This window comes from Chrysochloris asiatica, unplaced genomic scaffold (assembly GCF_000296735.1).
Source record: "Chrysochloris asiatica unplaced genomic scaffold, ChrAsi1.0 scaffold00252, whole genome shotgun sequence".
Classification (NCBI taxonomy): Eukaryota; Metazoa; Chordata; class Mammalia; order Afrosoricida; family Chrysochloridae; genus Chrysochloris; species Chrysochloris asiatica.
The window spans coordinates 3,362,857-3,383,129 of NW_006408770.1; the positions used below are offsets into that span (position 1 = coordinate 3,362,857).

Below are 20,273 nucleotides of genomic sequence, written 5' to 3' on the forward strand. Positions count from 1 at the left end.
AAGGCAAGAAGGCAATGGGGAGACATATATAAAACCCTGAAAGAAAAAAACTGCCACCCAAGAATCCTTTACCCAGCAAAGCTGTCAATCAAATATGATGGTGTAATCAAAACATTCCAGGATAAACAGAAGCTATGAGATTTTGCCAATGCCAACCCTGCTTTGAAAAAATCCTAAAGGAAGTTCTGTGGACTAAGAACCAACAAGAACAGACATCAACTACACAGAATGACGTACGTGGCAGCATCCACCTGAACTCAATCAACAATTGGAAGAGTCAAGAAGAGAATAAAATTTTAAGAACAGAGGATCTGGGAAGTCAGTCTATGAGCAAAACAATTACAATGTGAAAGAAGGTAAACACAGAGTAACAGAGATCCAGGTGGTGGGAAGGCCAGATTGATTACTGAATAAAATAGACTGTCTTAGATGGAGGGTAGAACAAATGGAATATAAGGTAACCACAATGGGGTTGGGGTGGGAGGTTTAGTTTTGGGTGTTGGGGAGGGCAATACAAGAAGCGGGGAGGAGGCATAAGAACAAGATAGATAAGAGAATGCTGAGACAGGTTTGCATGGTCTAGTGGGACAGAGGTAAATAGTGATTCATACTCAACCTTGGAACAATAGGGCTCTGGGATACAGGAATCTAGTTACAGCGTGAAGAGGGTAAATAATACTAAAATTCTTGACTGCCTTATGAGTATTAGTTTCCCTTGCCTACTATTGTAAAACAGACACTTGAGTGGGATAGAAAGGAATGTTGGGAAACATGATTAGAGAAAACTTGTAAGCCTGCCTTCAGCCTATAACTGATTGGAATACCTAAAAGGGGTTCTACAACTTGCCCAGTGAAATAGGCCTTGTGCAAAGCTGTTACAGAGAATAGGAACTTAGGTGGAGCTTATGAGGTGGGACATTCCCCCTACAAAGGACAAGCAGACTGCAACAGCTACAGTGTCAGAAGATACATTTACAAAGAATGATCATCAGGAAAAACCCAAAACAAAAATGTCAACAAGACTGGCTACTACAAGAATAAGCAAGCTGTTTGCCAGGAAGACATCAAGGCTAGCAATCAGGTGCCTTCAGGACAAACACCCCTATAATACTGAAACTCAAAGGGAATACACAAACAAGCATCTAAGCTTGCTGGCGACCACATTGGTCTACTGCTGAGTGGAAGAGGTGGAAAGGCAGCAATGAAGAAATGAGCTGAGTTCAACCCCAGTCCATTGAATCCCATTGACTGGAGATGAGAGAGAGAAGAGGAAGGGCTGGTTGGTCCAAAGTGTGGTGATACCTGAGGACACTTGAGTCCAAGGACAAGGACATAGTCACAGAGGGCTAGAGCTGAGAGTGAAGCACCTAGCTGATATGAAGTGAGGGGTGATTCCCAAGAACACCCTAACTTGCATACAGTACCCTTTTGATCTAGCCTAAATGACTCGATAATCAGAACTCGACTAGAGGAAGATTGGGGGGAGAAAAAAAATTACTATTTGTTTTGTTTTTTTATTCATAAAGGAAACAAGGGTAAATTGCTTCAATTTGATTAACCTGACTTATACTCAGAGCGGTAGTTACTCTAAATACCAACAGAGAGGGAAAGAGTCTTCATATCAAATATCAATGTTATCTCCTGTGTACACAGGGTAGATAGGGACTGGCAACTTAGATACTGGCTACCTCAAATGAGGCGGCAGGCAATAAAGGCACGAAGTGACTGGCTTGCAAGGTTTCAATAGGGAGTTTAGTTTAAGAGTATGGGGGAGAAGAAAGAGTCCCCACTGAATAGCTGTCACCTTGTGTAGATGGGTCTGGTGAAAAGAGATGGGGATCCGATTCGTAGGATTCAATAGTGAATCATTGTTATCATGACTGTGACTGTCACGACTGTAAAGGTATTAGTTTTATAACAAAAAAAGGGGGAGTGATTAATCTTACAGTATAGAAACAGAGGACCCTAGGACCATCAAGAGAGAAACGCACAAGCAGAATGAAGGTCCTTATCCAGAAAACCAGCAGCGCCAGAGATGGAGGCAGAGATGGGGCATGGAGATGTGGAGTAGCTGAGGACTCAAGATTCATGGACTAAGAAGAGAGGGACTAAGAGCTGGTGGCCAGGAGGCAGACTTGCAGAATGTGCCCTTTGGAGATGTAAATTATTATATATGCCTAAGTGGTTTGTTTGTTTGTTTGTTTGTTTGTTTGTTTGTTTGTTTGTTTTTAAAAAGCTAAACGTGGATAGAGAGAAATACTGTTAACTGATGGTACATATAGGGGATCATCATCATTATAACGAAACAAGGTGCATGATCTGTTGAATGTAAAACTGATGATATACCCTGTAAACTTTCACTCAATCCACAATAAAAACTTTAAATAAATAAAAAAAAGATAATGGACACATTGTAGCACCATTTTAGGTATTCTAATCAGTTATAGGCAGAAGACGGACTTAAGTTTTCTATGTTGATACTTCTAACTATTTATTTCTCTCCCCCTCAAGTGTCTATTTTATAATGGTATGCCAGGAAAACCATAATTCAAAAGACAGCCAAGGATCTTAACATTATTTCTCCCCTTTTCCCCATCCCATGTCTCAATCCCTGTATCCCTGAGCCCCATTGTTCCAATGTTGTGCATACATCATTATTTACCTCTGTCCCACTTCAGTTTCACATTCAACCTATCGTATTTCGTTTCACAACAATGATTACAATCCCCTCCATGCATCATCAAATAACCAAAGGATACATCCCAAAGCCCGCCCCCCGGGCTGTCAGCACACAGCCCCTCTCCCTCCGAGTCCCTTGTTCTCAGCCGGCTCAGTCTCCATGCCTGGCTTCACGCCTCTCTAGGTAGAGTGAAGCGTCCAGCTAATAAGACGAGAAGGGATATGCACAAGAATATCCACACTTGCAGATAATACCGACTTGACCTGGCTTCAATGACTGGATGATCAGAGCTCAACTAGAAGAAGAAAGAAGAAGAAAAAAAGAGTCATCTGATACAATTTGATGAACCTGACATACACCTATGGATGCAGCAGCTCAAGAGGGAACAAATCTTTACAATGAGGATTATTCCCACCCCCTCCATACACAGAGTAAACAGGGATGGACAACTTTTACATCGGTTACCAAAAATGGGGGGGGTGGGGGGAGGGTGCACTACAAAGGTGAGAAGTGACTGGCTTACAAGCTTTCAAGAGGGAACCTAGATCCAGAGGGCATGGAGGAAGGTAGAATCTCCACTGAGTAGTATCCAATCTATCTAGGCTAGGCCGATGAAAGGAGATGTGGATAGGTCTCTTGTGATACAATAGTGAATAATTGTTAACAGGACTGATTTTGAGGGTTGGAAATGTAAAGGTAGACATTTTGTAGCAAAAGGAGGGGAGTGATTGACTTTGTAGTCTAGGAACAGAGGTCCCTGGGATCATCAAGGTAGAAGAGCGAAGAGCGGGACCCTACCCAGAGAAGCAGTGACGCCAGAGACGGAGGCAGATGTGGAGAGATGGAGTGGCTGGGAATTTTAGAACCAGAGAGGGATAGGGGCTGTGTGCTGACAGGTTTCCAGGGTATACCTTTTGGTTGGTTGATGACGCATTGAGGAGATTGTAACCATGGCAAGGAAACAATATATGATATGATGAATGTAAAGCTAATGTTTTCCCCTATGTAACCTATCACATAATTCACAATAAAACATTAAAAAAAAAATAATGGAATTTTCCCACAGACTTTTTGAAGCCCCCTTGGATATAAATTCAATAACAAAAAGATAAATAACCAAATACAAAAAAATGGGTGAAAACCTTTAATATTTATTTTTCCAAATAAGATTAACATAAAGGCTCAATAAACACATGAATATGGTGTAGTGGATTATTTAATCTGGTAGTGTAGTGGTTCCGTGGGAGAAAGATGAGGCTTTCTGCTCCCGTAAAGATTTGCAGCCTCGGAAATCCTGTACAGGGTCGCTATGAGTTGGCACATAACAACAACAACAACAGTGTAGTGGTTACGAATCAGGCTGCTAATCTCAAGGACAGCTGTTCAAAACTACCAGTAGTTCTGTGTAGAAAGATGAGCGGCTTTCTGCTCCTGTAAAGGTTTACAGCCTCAGAAACCCTATGCAGGGACGCTAACAGTCAGAGCCGACTCCACGGCACATAACCGCCACCTTCATTAATAGCCCTGCTCTTTGTAACTCCCACCAAATGCCTGTTTTCCCAATAGGTCTAGATAAGAGAATGTGAAAGAAGATAATGATATATGATAATATGATAACAGTTGTGAATGACTGTTAACATATAGTTAGTTGTGAATTTAAAAACTTGGAACTCAAACCTGAGTATAAAATGAACCATCAAACAAGTAGGAGAGAAGATCGCAGAATAATCAGAGCCAGGAGTGGAGCATATTCTTTGGACCCAATGCACTGAACCTCCTCAACCCAAGGTCAGGGAAGGTGTGACATTGAAGGAGTGGCAAATAATCAGCAGTAGCAAAACCAAGTGCCAGGAGCACAAGACAGTAGTGGGAGAACAACTAAAATGGATTGACATCAAGTAAGAGGCTTACTTACAGAGTGGGGTGCCTTCAGGCACATTAAAGGAGTTAGGTTTGTTGACACATGGAGCTAGAACCAAGTGTCTTCAAGCTAAGACTTACAGTAGAGTGGTGTGTCCTATGGACATATATCAACAGCCCTAAAAAAAAGTTTTGTTTTGTTTTTTTAAAAAGCTGGGCAGAGGCCAGGCAAAGGGGTCGATGGACAGAAAGAGGCATCTGTGGGCACCGCAAAGGAGAGGCTGTCATGACTGGAAGAACTGTACCCAGAGCATTTCTGACCTTGAATTGTAACCTGTTAACTTCTGTAATAAACTTCATAACTGAGAGTATGGTATCTGAGTTCTGAGTGGCCACTGCAATAAACATTAAACCCAGCTGAGTAAAGAATGCTGTCACACACCTGTTAGAAAAAAACTTCCCTAACATCATAAAAAGGAACTCTGGTAGTGTAGTGGTAACAAATCGGACTGCTAACCTCAAGGTCAGCAGCTGAAAACTACTAGCGGTTCCGCAGGAGAAAGATGAGGCATTCTGCTCCCGAAAAGATTTACAGCCTCAGAAACCCTGTGCAGGGTCACTATGAGTCAGAACTGACTCCACGGTACTTAATAACAACAACAACAACAACAACATCATCATCATGAAGGAGCTCTGGTAGTATAGTGGTTACGAATCGGGCTGCTAACCTCAAGGTCGGTAGTTTGAAACTACCAGCCATTCCATGAGAGAAAGATGAGGCTTTCTGCTTCCATAAAGCCTCAGAAATCCTGTGCAGGGTCACTATGAGCCAGAACTGACTCCACAGTTCTTAACAACAACATCATGAAAGATGAGAAGATGAAGAGCCCCAAACAGGATAGATCCAAAGAGAAAATCACTAAGATATATCATAATCAAACTTTCCAAAACCAAACACAGGGAAAGAATCCTGAGAGCTGCTCAGGAAAAACAAAAAGTTACCTACAAAGGAGAACGAATAAGACTAAGCTCTGAACTCTTAACAGAATTCATGCAGGCAATAATGCAATGGGATGACATATTCAAACTAAAATAAGAAAAACAAACCTGCCAAATAAGAATAATATACCCAGTAAAGCTGTCCTCATATAGGATCGCCAAATTAGGACGTTTCCTGATAAAACAGAAATTAAAGGAATTTGTAATGAAGCAGCTCTGGTAGCGTAGTGGTTACGAATTGGGCTGCAAACCTTAAGGTCAGTAGTTTGAAACTACCAGCTGCTCTGCAGGAGAAAGATGAGGCTTTCTACTCCCGTAAAGATTTACACTCTCCGAAACCCTGTACAGGGTCACTATGGGTTGGAACCGACTCAACGGCACTTAACAACAACAACAGACAAACTTAACAAAAAATTCAAAGAGGTGTTCTTTGGACTGATAATCAACAATAAGAGATAACAACCTAAAATTACCATACATGACAATACCACACAGAACTCAATCCAGATATAGTAGTTTTTAAAGTGAAACAAATGTACAAGACTGAAAATATGGAACCAGAGATAACACAGGGAAACCTCCAAAAAAAATAATACACCTGCACATCAAAATTTTTAAAAGAGAAAAATCAGAAAGATATAGTAAACATTAACACAACAGAAATGAAAATGAAAACACACACACAAATGAACTCAATGCAGGAAATTATGGGAAACAAAAAAAACAGCAGCACCACAAAAAACACACAGCAAAATGACACCCATCAATTCATACCTATCAAGAATTACAATAAATGGGAACGAATTAAATGTACCAGTCATAAGACCATGAGAGAAGAACTGATTAGAAAACAGGATCCTTCAATATGCTGCCTACAAGAGACATATTGAAAACACAGAGACAGATTAAAAGCCAATCAACATATGGATGGTTAAACAAACTTTGGTACATACATACAATGGAATACTATCAAATGCTGAAGAATAATGAAGAATCTGTGAACTCACAACATGGATGAACCTGGAGGACATTATTCTAAGTAACCTTAAGTCAATCACAAATGGGCAAATACTATATATGATCAACGTTGCAAAAAGTTAATAAGAAAAGGGTTTCTCAGAAACAATCTATGATGGTTACAGGACAGAGAGGAAGGAAGGAATATTATTCATGGGCTAGAGTGTAGACACACATTAACATGGGTAGGAGAGGAGGCAATACACAACAAGACAGAGGTTAGTAGAGGAAAGATGAAGGTAGTGGGAGACAAAGGGAGGAATGCAATAGTGAATACTATTAACTGTTGATAAATGAAGATGATTACAATCATTGGAAAGATGCAAAATATATGATTTGTTGAAATTTAAAACTGATGGTCTATTCTGTAAACCTCTATTCAATTCAAAGTAAAAGCTGTAAAAAAATTACATCAACAATTCTAACAAGTAGAACAAAATACTTAGGAGTAATAAAATTAATTTTAAAATGCAAGACATGTAAACTGAAAGCTAGAAAACATTGGTGAAAGAAATTAAAGAACTAAGTAAATTGATGGACATGTGGGGTTCAATTGATAGATCCAACAGATGCCCTATCAAATTTCCAACTATCTTTTTGTATAAACAGACAAAATTCATAGAGGAAATATGAATAGTAAAGCAATCTTGAAAAAAAGAAAAACACAGTTGAAAGATTCACTCCTACCTATTTCAAAACTTATTACAAAACTAGAGTAAATCAAGAAAGTGTGGTACTCTAATTTAGATCAATGAAATAAAATAGAGAGTCCAGAAATAAATCCACATCCATAGTCCACTGAATTTCAAAAAGCTTACCAACACCATTCGATGGAGAAAACATAGTCTTCTTACCAAATGTTTTTGAGACACCTGGGTAATCACATGCAAAAAAAAAAGAAGAAGAAGAAGAAGAATCTAACATAAACAAAAATTAACTCAAAATACAAAACAGACCTAGTTCCATGGGAGAAAGATGAGGCTTTCTGCTCCCGTAAAGATTTACAGCCTCGGAAGCCTTGTACACGGTCGCTATGAGTCAGAACCGACTCCACAGCATATAACCACCACTGTCGTTGTTAAGTGCCATCGAGTCGGTTCCGACCCACAGAGATCCTATATGGGGTTTCCGAGGAGCAGCTAGTGAGCTTGAACTGCCGACCTTACAGTTCAAACAGCTTTGCAGTCTGGCGCATACCAGGACTCCAGTGCCATACAAGGACTCCAGACTGTCTAACAATGTTGTTGTTGTTGTTGTTACGTGCCTTGGAGTCAGTTCCGACTTATAGCAACTCTGTACAGGGTTTCTGAGTCTGTAAACCTTTACTGGAGCAGAAAGTCTCATCTTTCTCCCATGGAAGAGCTAGTAGTTTCAAACTGTGCTGACCCTGAGGTTAACAGCCCCATTCTTAACCACTACACAGAGCTCCTTAGACCTAATTATGTTGTTGTTGTTGTTAATTACCGTGGAGTCGGTTTCAACTCACAGTGACCCTGCACAGGGATTCCGAGGCTGTAAATCTTACAGAAGCAGAATGCCTCATCTTTCTCCCGTGGAACCATTGGTAGTTTCTAACTGGTGACCTTGAGGTTGGCAGCACGACTCGTAACCAGTATGCTACAAGAGCTCCTTAGACCTAATTATAAGACACTTATAAAATGGGTCTGACCTCCTCTGACTTCACAGAGAGCAAAGAGGAAAATTACCATCAGCATCAGGCCAAAGAAGATTCCTAAGAAGCAGAGGTCAGACATGCTTCCGCCCTATAGCCTTCTGTAACAATTCTGACACCAGTCAACCCTATCACAGCACTCTATACTTATCTGCTTAGTTGAATAATTCATTGCAATGACCACACAGACCATACTCACAGATACAATTTAGGATGAGAAATGTTCAGGATATATTTGTTTGGTCAATACAGTCACTTCTCTGTGGTGACCACAAGCCAGTGTCTCTCAGGACCTTGACCCTTAGCCTGACCTCTGCCTTGATAGGTCAATGTTACAAAACTATTTTAGCACTACTGATAAATGCCCAAAGGACATACCACTTCTCCATAAGCTTTAGTCCAAAGGTGCTCAGTTCTAGCTTCAAGTATTAGCCAGCCTAGTTTTCCCAATTAGGCTTTTCTGAAGGTACCCCACCCCACAACTAAGACTTCAGACACAAAGCACTCAGCTTTACATACATACTCCATGGACTAGGAAGCCCAACTCTCTGTCTTATGCTCCAGCTCCTGATTCTACTGTTGCAATGCCTCTACACTTCTTTGCTATTTCTCTGGTGTTAACAGTTTTCTGTCCTTGAATCAAAGAAACTCAATGTGTAAGAATTTCAAAGGACATGCTGTCCTCCTCACACTGCTTTCTTGAGAATAATGAAATTCCTTGTTCGTGTTTCTGAGATGGCTCATCAAAATCCAGAAATTAACCCAAATACACACAGCCAACTGATTTTTGGAAAAGGGCCTAAGTATCTTGCATGGGGAGGAGATAGTCCCTTCAACGGACGGTGCTGACAAAACTGGAAAGCGATATGCAAAAGCTTGAAACAAGACCTTCACCACACACCTTATACAAAAACCAACTCAGCATGCATTAAAGATCTAAGCCTAAATCCAGAATTATAAAGGCAATCAATGAAAAAATAGGGACATATGTGAGGGCTCTAATACAGGGAATACACAGACTAACAAACATTTTGAAAATCACACACAAAAAAAGAAGACAAAATAGATGAGTGGGACATACTAAAAATTAAAAACTTATGTGCATCAAAAGACTTCACCAAAAGAGTAAAAAAAAGAGCACACAGAATGGGAAAAACTCTTTTGTAACGACACATCAGACAAAGAACTCATTTATAAAATATATAGGCAACTACAACACCTCTATAAGAAAAAGACAAATAACCCAATTAAAAATGGGCACAGGACACGAAGAGACACTTCACCAAGGAAGAGAACTGGGCAGCCAACAAATATATGAAGAAATGTTCACAATCACTAGCCATTGTTGTTGTTAGGTGCCATCGAGTCGGTACCGACCTATAGCGATCTCATGCATAGCAGAACAAAACACTGTCCAAGCCTGGGCCAACCTCATTACTGCTGCCACGTTTCAGTCCATCAATGCTGCCACTTAGCCAATCCATATCATCAGGGTCTTCCTCTTTTCCTCATTAGAGAGATGCAAATCAAAACAACAATGAGATACCATCTCACACCAGCAAAGATAAATAAAAGTAGAGGACAATAAATGCTGGTGACAATGTGGAGAGACTGGGACCGTCCTACATTGTTGGTGGAATTGCAAAATTGTCTGACTACTCTGGAAAACAATATGGTACTTCCTCAGAAGGTTGGAAATAGAAATACATTATGATCCAGCAATTCCTCTACTTGGTATTTATCCACAAGAAATATGAGCCAGAACATGAGTAGACATATGCACACCAATGTTCATAGCAGCACTATTTATGATAGCAAAAAGAAGGAGACAGCCTAAGTACCCATCAATGGAAGAATGGATAAACAAACTTTGGTACATACATACAATGTAATATTATGCTACCTTGAAGAATAACAAGGAAGCTGTAAGCCTTTGCATAACATGGATGAACCTTAAGGACATTATGCTGAGTAAAATTAGTCAGTCACAAAAGGAGAAATACTGCACAGGACCATTATCTTAAAAGATTAAGAAAAATTACCCAAACTCAAAGGGGGAAAAAATTCTTTGCTGGTTACTAGGGTATAATGGGTGGTTGGGTGGGGGGGATGGGAGGGAGGGGAAGGTGGAGCACAGGGTAGGAGGGTAGGAAATAGACACAGGATAGTTGGGTGCTGGGGGGGGGGACGACGACAATATACAAGAAAGGGAGGTGAATGGAAGAAAAAAGTGGATTGGGAGAACAGTTAGGCAGATTCGCATGGGATAAGTAGGACGGAGATAAATAATAATGTAAAATAGACACTTTAGGAGGAGAGAAAGGAATAGCCAGAAACATTACCATATAAAGTTTGTAAGTCTGTCTTCTGCCTATAACTGAAATAGGCTTACAACTTGCCCAATGAAGGCTTCCTACAGAGCCTTTGCATAGCATAAGACCATAAATGGAATCCTGATCCCCATCCGGTATCTTGAGGTAGGAAATTTCCACTTGAAAGGTCAAGCAGATCAGCCTGGAGCGGCTAGAAGAACAGAAGATACTTCTTGAAAAAAAGACCAACAGGAAAAATACAAAACAATAATGGCAGTCCGACAGATTACTACAAGAACAAGCAAGTTGCTCACCCAGGAAACATCAAGGCAAGTGGTTGGGTCCCCTTAGGGCAAACCCCCTTCTAAGACTAAGACTCAAGGGGAATTCATGAGCAGACATGTGCTCTGATTGGTGACCACGTTTGTCACCAATAAGGGGAAGTGAGGGAAAAACAGCAATGAAGTTGTGAGTTAAGTCCTACCACGTTCAATAGACTCCTTTCAACCCGGGTTGAGACCTGGTTGGCCAGCAGTATGGCAAGACCTTGGGACTCCTGGGCCCAGAGACAGGGACATGGCCACAGAGGACTAGAGTGGACAGTGAAGTGTCCAGCTGATATGAAGAGAGGGGAGATGGACAACAACATCCATATTTGCAGATAGTACCTACTTGACCTGGCTTCAATGGCTGGATGATCAGAACTCAGCTCCAAGAAAGAAGAGGAAAAAAAGAGTAATCTGCTACAATTTGATGAACTTGACCTATACTTGTGGATATAGTAGCTCAAAGGAGCGAACAAATCTTTACAAAGAGGACCATTCCCACCTCCTCGGTACACAGGGTTGACAAGGATGGGCAACGTAGACATTGGCTACCCAAAATGGAGTAGGGGGCTACAAAGGCAAGAAGTGACTGGCTTACAAGCTTTCAAGAGGGAGCCTAGTTCCAGAGGGTGCAGGGGAAAGGAGACTCTTCACTGAGTGTTTTCCAACCTGTCTGGACGGGGCTGAAGAAAGGAGATGAGGATAAGACTCTTGTGGTTCAATAGTGATAATTGCTATCAGAACTGACTGTGAGTATTGGAAATGTAAAGGTAGATGTTTTGTGGCAAAAGAAGGGGCGTGGTTGATTTTGCAGTCCAGGAGTGGAGGTCCCTGGGACCATCAAGGGAGAAGAGTATAGTGTGGGACCCTACTCAGAGAAACAGTGACACCAGAGATGGACAAAGAGACTATGACGTGGAGAGATGGAGTTGCTGGGGACTCTGTACTCAGGGAGGGAGAGGATCTGTGTGTTGATGGCTGGGGGGCAGACTTGTGGGGTGTACCCTTTGGTTTTCTGATGATGCATGCAGGGGATTGTAATCACTGCAATGAAATGAAATACAATAGGATGAATTAATGTTCTCCCATGTAAACTATCATATAATTCACAATAAAAACTTTAAAAAAAACAAAAAATGGGCAAAGCATACTGAGAGCAAACAAACCATATGTTAAAAGAGACAAAGAATGAAATCATCTGATTAAAGGGTCAATTATACATATATATGAACGTAACATCAGAGCCCAAAATATATGACGCAATCATTTACAGAAGAACTATAAAGGTCTACAATAATAGTACCGAGACTTCAATACACCACATTCAACAATGGACAGAACATCTAGAAAGAACATTAGTTAAGGATATAAAGGACTTGAACAATGCTATAAACCAACTAGAAATACACATAACACTGTCCAACCAAAGAATAATACACAATACTCCAATGTAATTGGAAAATTCTCCGGATAAACCAGATGCTAGATCATAAATCAAGTTTCAAAAAATGTATAAAGGCTTTAATCATACAAGGTATCTTATTTTATCACAGGAGAGAAAAATAAAAATTAGTAAGAAAAGAATAACTGGAAAAATACACATATGTTTAATTTAAACAACACAAGTTTAAGTAACAAATGAGTCAAAAGAAAAGTTGGGAATAGTTAAATGAGAATGAAAATACAACATACTCAAGTCTATGGGGTATAGCAAAGGCGGTGCTCAAAGGGAGATTTACAGCAATAAACATAAAAAATTTTAAATTAGAAAGAGCTCAAAATAACAGCCTATGTCTATAACTTAATGACTAGAAAAAGGGCAAACTAAGTGTAAAGGCACCAGAAGGAAGAAAGTAACAAAGACCACAGCAGAAATAAATAGAAAAGTAGAGAAAAATAAAACATGAATTGAGTTCTATATTTAAAAAAATAGCAATAAAATGGACAGACTACATGGCAAATATAAGTCAAAACTAAAATAAAACATGAAATGGAGACATTTACAATTGACCCGAAAGAAATAAAATGTGTAACAAAATACTATGAACAACTGTATGCCAATAAACTAAGTAAATCAAGAATACACAGAAATGTCAACAGAGCCAACAGTGAACAGATTGAAACAGTAATTTTTAAAATTCCCACACAAAAAGAACAGGACCAGATGATTTTACTGGTGAATTCTACCACATTTAAAGAAGAACTAACACTAATTCACCAATTCAGCCTTCCAGAAAACATCAGAGGAGTAAATACTTTCTAAGCTCATTTGAGACCAAAAGGCACCCCACAATAAAACTACAGACCAATAACCCTCAGGAATATTCATGCAAAATTCTTCAACAAAATACTAAAAAAACAACTTGGATAGCATATTAAAATTTACATTATGACCACATATAAAATATTCCAAAATGCAAGTAAATCCTATTAAAAATCACATTAAAAATGACAAATACCAATCCATTTCAGGTTACGAATACCTAGGATATCAATGTGTTCCATTTCATTTTTGATGACTTCTAATTTTCCTAGATTCATACTTCATACATTCCATTCTCTGACTATTAACTGATGTCTGGAGCTGTTTCTCCTTATTTTGAGTTGTGCCGCATCAGCAAATGAAGTTCGCAAAAGCTTTGCTCCATTCACGTCATTAAAGGCAGCTCTTCCCCAGTTCTATTTTGTATGGCTTCCAATCTGAGAGACTTATCTTCCCACACTGTCTCAGACAGTGTTCTGCTGCTATTCATAAGACTTTCAGTGGCTAACCATTCAAAAGTGGTCTGCTTCTCCTTCCCAGTCTGTCTTAGTCGGGAAACTCTACAAAAACCTGTCTATCATGAGTGACCTTGCCGATATTTAAAACACCAGTGGCATAATTCCATTATCATAGCAACACACAAACCAGCACAGTATGACAAATTGACATTCGAGTATGGCATTAGCAATTAGGAAGCTACAAAGCAAACCACAATGAGATACCACTTCACTCCCACTAGGATGGCTAAAAAAATTTTTTTAATGAAATTTAACAAATACTGACAGTAATGTAGAAGAACTGAAACCTTCTTTCACTGCTGGTAAGGATAAAATTGATATAGCCTCTATGGAAAACAGTTTGCTGTGTTCTTGAAAAGTTAAATATAAAATTGTTATATAACACAAAAATTCTACTCCTACATATTTAAAAGCAGTGATTCAAATGGACACATGTACACCAAGGCTCATAGCAATACTATTCACAATAGCCAAAAGGTAGAAACAATCTAAATGTTATTAGCACATGGATGAATAAATAAAATACGGTACATACACTGAAGTATTATTCAGATAAGCCAAATCAAGGTATATACTATAACATGGATCAACTCTGAAAACATTTTTCAGAATAAAGTTAGTCAATGACTAAAGGAAAATATTTTACGACCCCCACTTACATTAACTAACTAGCATGTTTGTTGTTGTTGTTAAGTGCTATAGAGTTGGTTCTGACTCATAGCAACCCTGCATAGGGTTTCCATGGAGTTTCTGGTGAGTTTGAACCACCGACCTTGCCATTCAAACCGACCTTGCAGTTTAGTGCATTAACCCAAAGCGCCACACCAGTAATCCAACTAATTAGTTGCTTACCTTTTATAATTGTATTTTTAAAATTATGGTGAAGACACATTAGTTACCACTTTCATATTCACATTCACACACTCATAATTTATTTATATGTACAGTTCAGTGACGCCAAGTTATATTAATCACCCCGTATCAGCATCCCTGTTGTAGCCTTTACTAGTATCCCTTGCAAATTTCCATCACGATTAACAGACAACTTAAAGCTTGCTAAACAATATGGCTCTCCCTTTCCCCCTCACTCCTACCACTCCCTGGTAACCACTGATAAACTTTCCTCTCTGTACACTTGCCTTTTCTAGTTAGAAAGATCTACAAGTTAGAAGGCTCTGATGTGAACTCATATTTAATTTAATACACACACAAAGGGAGAGACATGTTTGTATACATGGATTTCTACATCTGCATATAGCAACCAGTTTGATTAGCTGAAACAGAATAGAAGAAACGATATACCAGCTGTTGGCAGGGGTCGTGGTATTGTGCCATGGAGTCAGTTCCAACTCCTAGCAACCCTGTATAAGCTTCTAAGGCTGTAAATCTTTATGGGAGCATAAAGCTTCATCTTTCTCCCACAGAACAGCTAGTAGTTTTGAACTGCTGACCTCTAGGTGACCCAGCACCTAGATCCTGGTTCCTAAATATCTTTTTTCAACAAAAGAAACCATGACTCCTTAAAAAAATAACTGATTCTGGCGCAGGAAAAACATAACATGAACCTGAAGGGTCCTATTAGTATCTGAAGTACTCAAAATGACAAAAGATTGGGGGCATATCAAAGAAATATAAGAACCAACCTGTATCTCCAACTATCGTACATGTCTAAAGTATGAGAGAAGAAGTTTCACCATCCTGGCTTCTAAGGAGCATTTCAACTGTGTGCTTCTTCAACACAGACCTATTTGCTATTCTGTGGTCACTACTGGGTCAAAATCAACTGGACAGCACTGGGGACTGGAGACACCAATATAAGAAGTGACTGAATACCAGGAGCGAAGGTCCCTGAGACCATCAAGGGAGAAAAGTGTAGTGCAGGACCCTACCCAGAGAAGCAGTGACACCAGAGATGGAGGCAGAGACAATGACGTGCAGAGACAGAGTGACTGGGAACTTTGTACTCAAGGAGGGAGAGGGGCTGTGTGCTGACGGCCGAGGAGCAAGCTTGTGGGGTGCACCTTTTGATTTTTTGATGATGCATGGAGGGGACTGTAATCATTGAATGAAACAAAATATGATAGGATAAATGTAAAGATAATGTTCTCACATGTATAATTATCACATAATACACAATAAAAACTTAAAAAAAAAATAAAATGGAACACATAAAGATGGGGGGGGGGGGAGTGACTGAGTAAATACACTAATGGGTAAGAAAAAAGAAATGTTTCTTAAAGAAAAGTTTCAAATTTTATGGCCTCTACAGAACATGGGAGTTTTGCTGTGGCACTGTAGGATAAGCATTGGACTGTTAACTGCAAGGTCAGCATTTGAAACCCACCATCAGCTCCTTGGAAACCCTATACAGGGTTGCTATGAATCAGAACTGACTCAATGGCACTTAACAATATCAGAACATGAAGTTTAATCCAACCCCCACACCTAGTGGGCTCGGCTTATGACTCAATTCTAAAAAATAGAACTGATAAAGGTAACAAAAGTAACTCTATAGTAGAGAAACTTGGTGAACACTAATTTAAATATTAAAGAAACTTAACATCACCAGTAAGTCATGTGGTATTATGAACTTACAACAGAGGTGAAATAAGTATTATTGATTGTAATAAGTATTATTTCACTTCTGTTGTATTATTTCAAAACCCTACTTGCCCCAGTCATTGGGCAAATCTGTTGCACAAGACCTCTTTAGAGTGTCCAAGAGCAAAGATACCAGTTTGAGGACTAAGATGCACCTGATCCAAGCCATGGTATTTTCAACAGCCTCATATGTATGTGAAATTTGGACAATAAATAAGGAAGACAGTAGAAGAATTGATGCATTTGAATTACGGTGTTGGAGAAGAATATTAAAAGTACCATGGATTACCAAGAAAACAAACAAATCTGTGTTGGAAGACATACAGCCAAATGCTCCTTAGAAGCCAGGGTGGCCAGACTTTATCTCTCATATTTCAGATGTATTATCAGACAGGAACTGTCCCTGGAAAAAGACATCATGCGAAAAAGAGGAAGACCCCAAACATGATGGATTGGCACAGTGGCAGCAGCAATGGGCTCAAGTGTAGCAACAACTGTAAGATTGGTGCAGGACTGGGCAGTGTTTCATTCTACTGTGTATAAGGTCGCTATGAGTTGATACCGACTCAATGACACCTAACAACATATAGCCCCAGTCTAATCTCAAGAGAAAAAAAAAAAGGGGGGGGGGGGCGGGTTTGTTAACCTAAGATTAGTAAATACTTGCATTCTGCAGGATACCAGGTCATTGGTCTTTGTTGTGGTGGTGGTGGTTCTTAAGTGCCATCGAGTCGGTATCGACTCATAGAAACCCTACACACAGCAGAACGAAACACTGCCTGATCCTGGGCCAACTTCACCATTGTTGCCATGCTTGAGTCCATCGATGCTGCCACTTGGCCAATCCATCTTGTTGGGGGTCTTCCTCTTTTTCTCCGACCCTTCACCTTACCAAACATGATATCCTTCTCCAGCGACTGGTTCTTCCTGACAATATATCCGAAGTATGAGAGATGAAGTTTGGCCATCGTGGCCTCCAAGGAGCACTCTTGGCTGCACTTCTTCCAACACAGATCTATTGGTTCTTTTGGCAGTCTTTAGACTAACAAAAACAAAGCAAAACAAAAAAACGGAAAAACCCACTTGCCTTGTGGGGTTTTTCTTGTTGCTGTTGCTTTTTCTTTCCTTTTTTGTTTTTGAAAAACGGCTTCAGAGATATTTTCTCACAAATCCCTGAGGTTGCCTTAGTTTATTGCCTTAGACGGTTTATTACTTTTGTCCAGGCCCATTCACATTTTCTGGAGAAACTATAAACAACTTGGCTTTAATGCTTTTTGTGTGGTCCTGGGCTCTAGCTGACTTTTGATTGGTATGTATCTTACAGGGATTGCTCAATATAATATGCAAATGACGTGACTATGAATTTGCAAACTAGGCTACTATATCCTAGTATGCAAACGAAATGACTATGGCCTAACAAGAGGGAATTGGTTAGTTTGTGACACCAGCTGGTAGGGGCCCATGCCTTGAAACTGACATGGAGTTGTGTATATATGCAGCCAAACACACAAAGAGTATTTTCAGACATGAAGTAACAGTAAAGTAAGAGAAGCAGCAAGAAGAAAGAAGACAAACAAGGGAAGAGTGATGCAAAGAACCTCCTGAAAGAGCTGTAATGAAGGTCAGAGCTATTACAATTAAAGGCTCAGAAGGGACCCAGCAGCAGAGATGGCAGCAAAAGGGCCTGTCCTGAGGGGAACAAGATATAGCTTCTCCTCAGGGGGCTGGAAGAAGGCCCGTCTTCAGGGAAACAGAAGCTTTGAAGAGCTAAGAGAGGATGTGCATAGAAAAGCCTACCTGATTATATGGATGAAAAGAAAAAAGGGAGCTCTGCTGAACTGAAGGCAGACTTTGTCTACATGCTTCCTGATCCTGAGGTTTAGTCTGTTCTTTCCTTAGTGAGCAGCAGAACTGTAAGTATGATCTATTAGATTGAACCCATGAATTACTGAATTCAGAAGAGAAACAGAGTGTTATGGAAGGGACTACCAGTATCAGAAGTGGTTAAAAGGCTGGGAATCAAAGTATATCTTACTTACACCTTATAGGCATCAGCCATGGGCTGATCTTGACTCCACGAAATTAGAGAAGTACTGACTGTTAACACTCCCACCATTTTACAATAATATAACAATAACAATTTCTTAGTTTAGACAGGTGTACAGGGGCAATATAACAGATTAATAATGGAGGAAGAATGCCCATTATTTGCAATGTTATCCAATATTTGCTATGATCCATATAGGCAAATGTCTTTGTATAGTCAATAAAGCACAAGTAAATATCTTTCTGGTATTTTCTGTTTTGGGCCAAAATCCATCTGACATCAGCAATGATACCCCTAGTTCCATACCCTCTTTGAATCCAGCATAAATTTCTGGCAGCACCTTATCAAAGTACTGCTGCAACTGTATTTTAATAATCTTCAGCACAATTTTACTTGCATGTGACATTAATGTTATTTTTCAATGGTTCTGGCATTACACTGGGTCACCTTTCTTTGGACTGGGAACAGACAGAGATCTTTTCCAATTGGTTGGCCAGGTAGCTATTGTCCAAATCTCTTGGCACAGACTAGTGAGTTCCTCTAACACTGCATCCATTTAATGACACATTTCAATTTGTATACCATCAATTCCAGCAATGCCTTCAGTACAACTTGGATGTCTTCAGATCTTTGCATATTTCATTATAATACCATTCAAAAGTAGTCCAACTCCCCTTCTTCCCACTGTCTTTGTCTGGAAGTTCCACAGAAACCTGTGTACCTTGGGTTACCCTGATAGCATTTAAATATACCAGTGACATAGCTTCTATTATCACAGCAACACGAAAGTCTCCATAGTATGACAAACTGACAGATGAGTGGTGGTCCATGTTGCTGAAAAATATATTTGCAAGGAAAAAATATTGATGTTGCAAAATTATAATGTGATCTCATAAAGGCCGTATTTTCCAAATACTGATTCTTACACTATTTGACATTTTTGTATTCCAATCACCAGTAAGTATTAATGCATCATGATTATAAGTTTGATCAATTTCAGGCTAAAGAAGTTGGAAAAATTCCTCAATTTAATCATTATGAGGTTTAGTGGTTGGTGCATAAATTTGCTAATAGTGGTACTAACTGGTCTTCCTTATGTTGTTGTTGTTGTTGAGTGTCGTTGAGTCGGTTCCGACCCACAGTGACCCTTGTATAGGGTTTACTAGCAGTGGCTGGTAAGCTTGAACTTCCAACCTTCTGGTTCAAACTGGCTTTACAGTTTACCCACAGTGCCACACCAGGTCTTCCATATAGGCATACAGGTATTATCCTATCACAGACAGCACTGCTCTTCAAGAGAGATCTTGACAGATAAAGATAGACCTAGAGATGCTCTTTCTGACAATGAATATGGCTCTCACATCACATAACTACCATAAGGAAAGACAGCATTGTAACTATTAACTTTCCATATTAACAACTCTTTAAAACGATAGAAGATGAACATTCAGCAATTTTTGTAATGATACAAAGTATAGAAAGACATTTAACTATTTTCAAAGTATAGAGAGACCTCTTGTTATCATTTAATATTCAGAGCTTGAAGAATCTTTACACAGTCACCTGATGTATTTTTAATTGTTTGCATGGTCTCTCAAAATAATTCCAGACTGAGCAAGTGAATTTGAACAGCTGACAATATAAAGGTGATGTTACCTTAATGAAATGGCACTAAAGACTCAAAAAAGACAAAAACTCAGCAACGAAGCAGATGTCCAATAAGTATTTTTTAAATAAAATATACATACATTTGTTTAATCGAATTTTCTTCATCTCTTTGCTTATTAATAATATTTACCTGGATCAACCAAAGCTTTGTTAAATATTTCTTTAAGTTTCCTACTCTTCACATTTCTTCCTTGAGCAAGATTTCTGTACATCTCATAGCCAATGATCATAACACCACCATCTTCCTGCCACCGCTGTAGCATGTAGCTTCTCTCCTGTGGACGTTTCACAGTGGCTAATTCAGAGACCT

General features: G+C 39.5%; 1 protein-coding gene across 2 annotated transcripts in view; it reads right to left on the reverse strand.

Annotated features, from left to right (window-relative positions):
- The window catches only part of ATRX (alpha thalassemia/mental retardation syndrome X-linked), a 335,048-nt gene that overhangs the window by 170,851 nt on the left and 143,924 nt on the right, over positions 1–20,273 (reverse strand). For both annotated transcript variants that reach the window (XM_006873737.1, XM_006873736.1), the window contains one exon: positions 20,094–20,271. In XM_006873737.1, the coding sequence (XP_006873799.1) occupies positions 20,094–20,271 (178 nt within the window). The remainder of the gene's footprint in view (positions 1–20,093; positions 20,272–20,273) is intronic.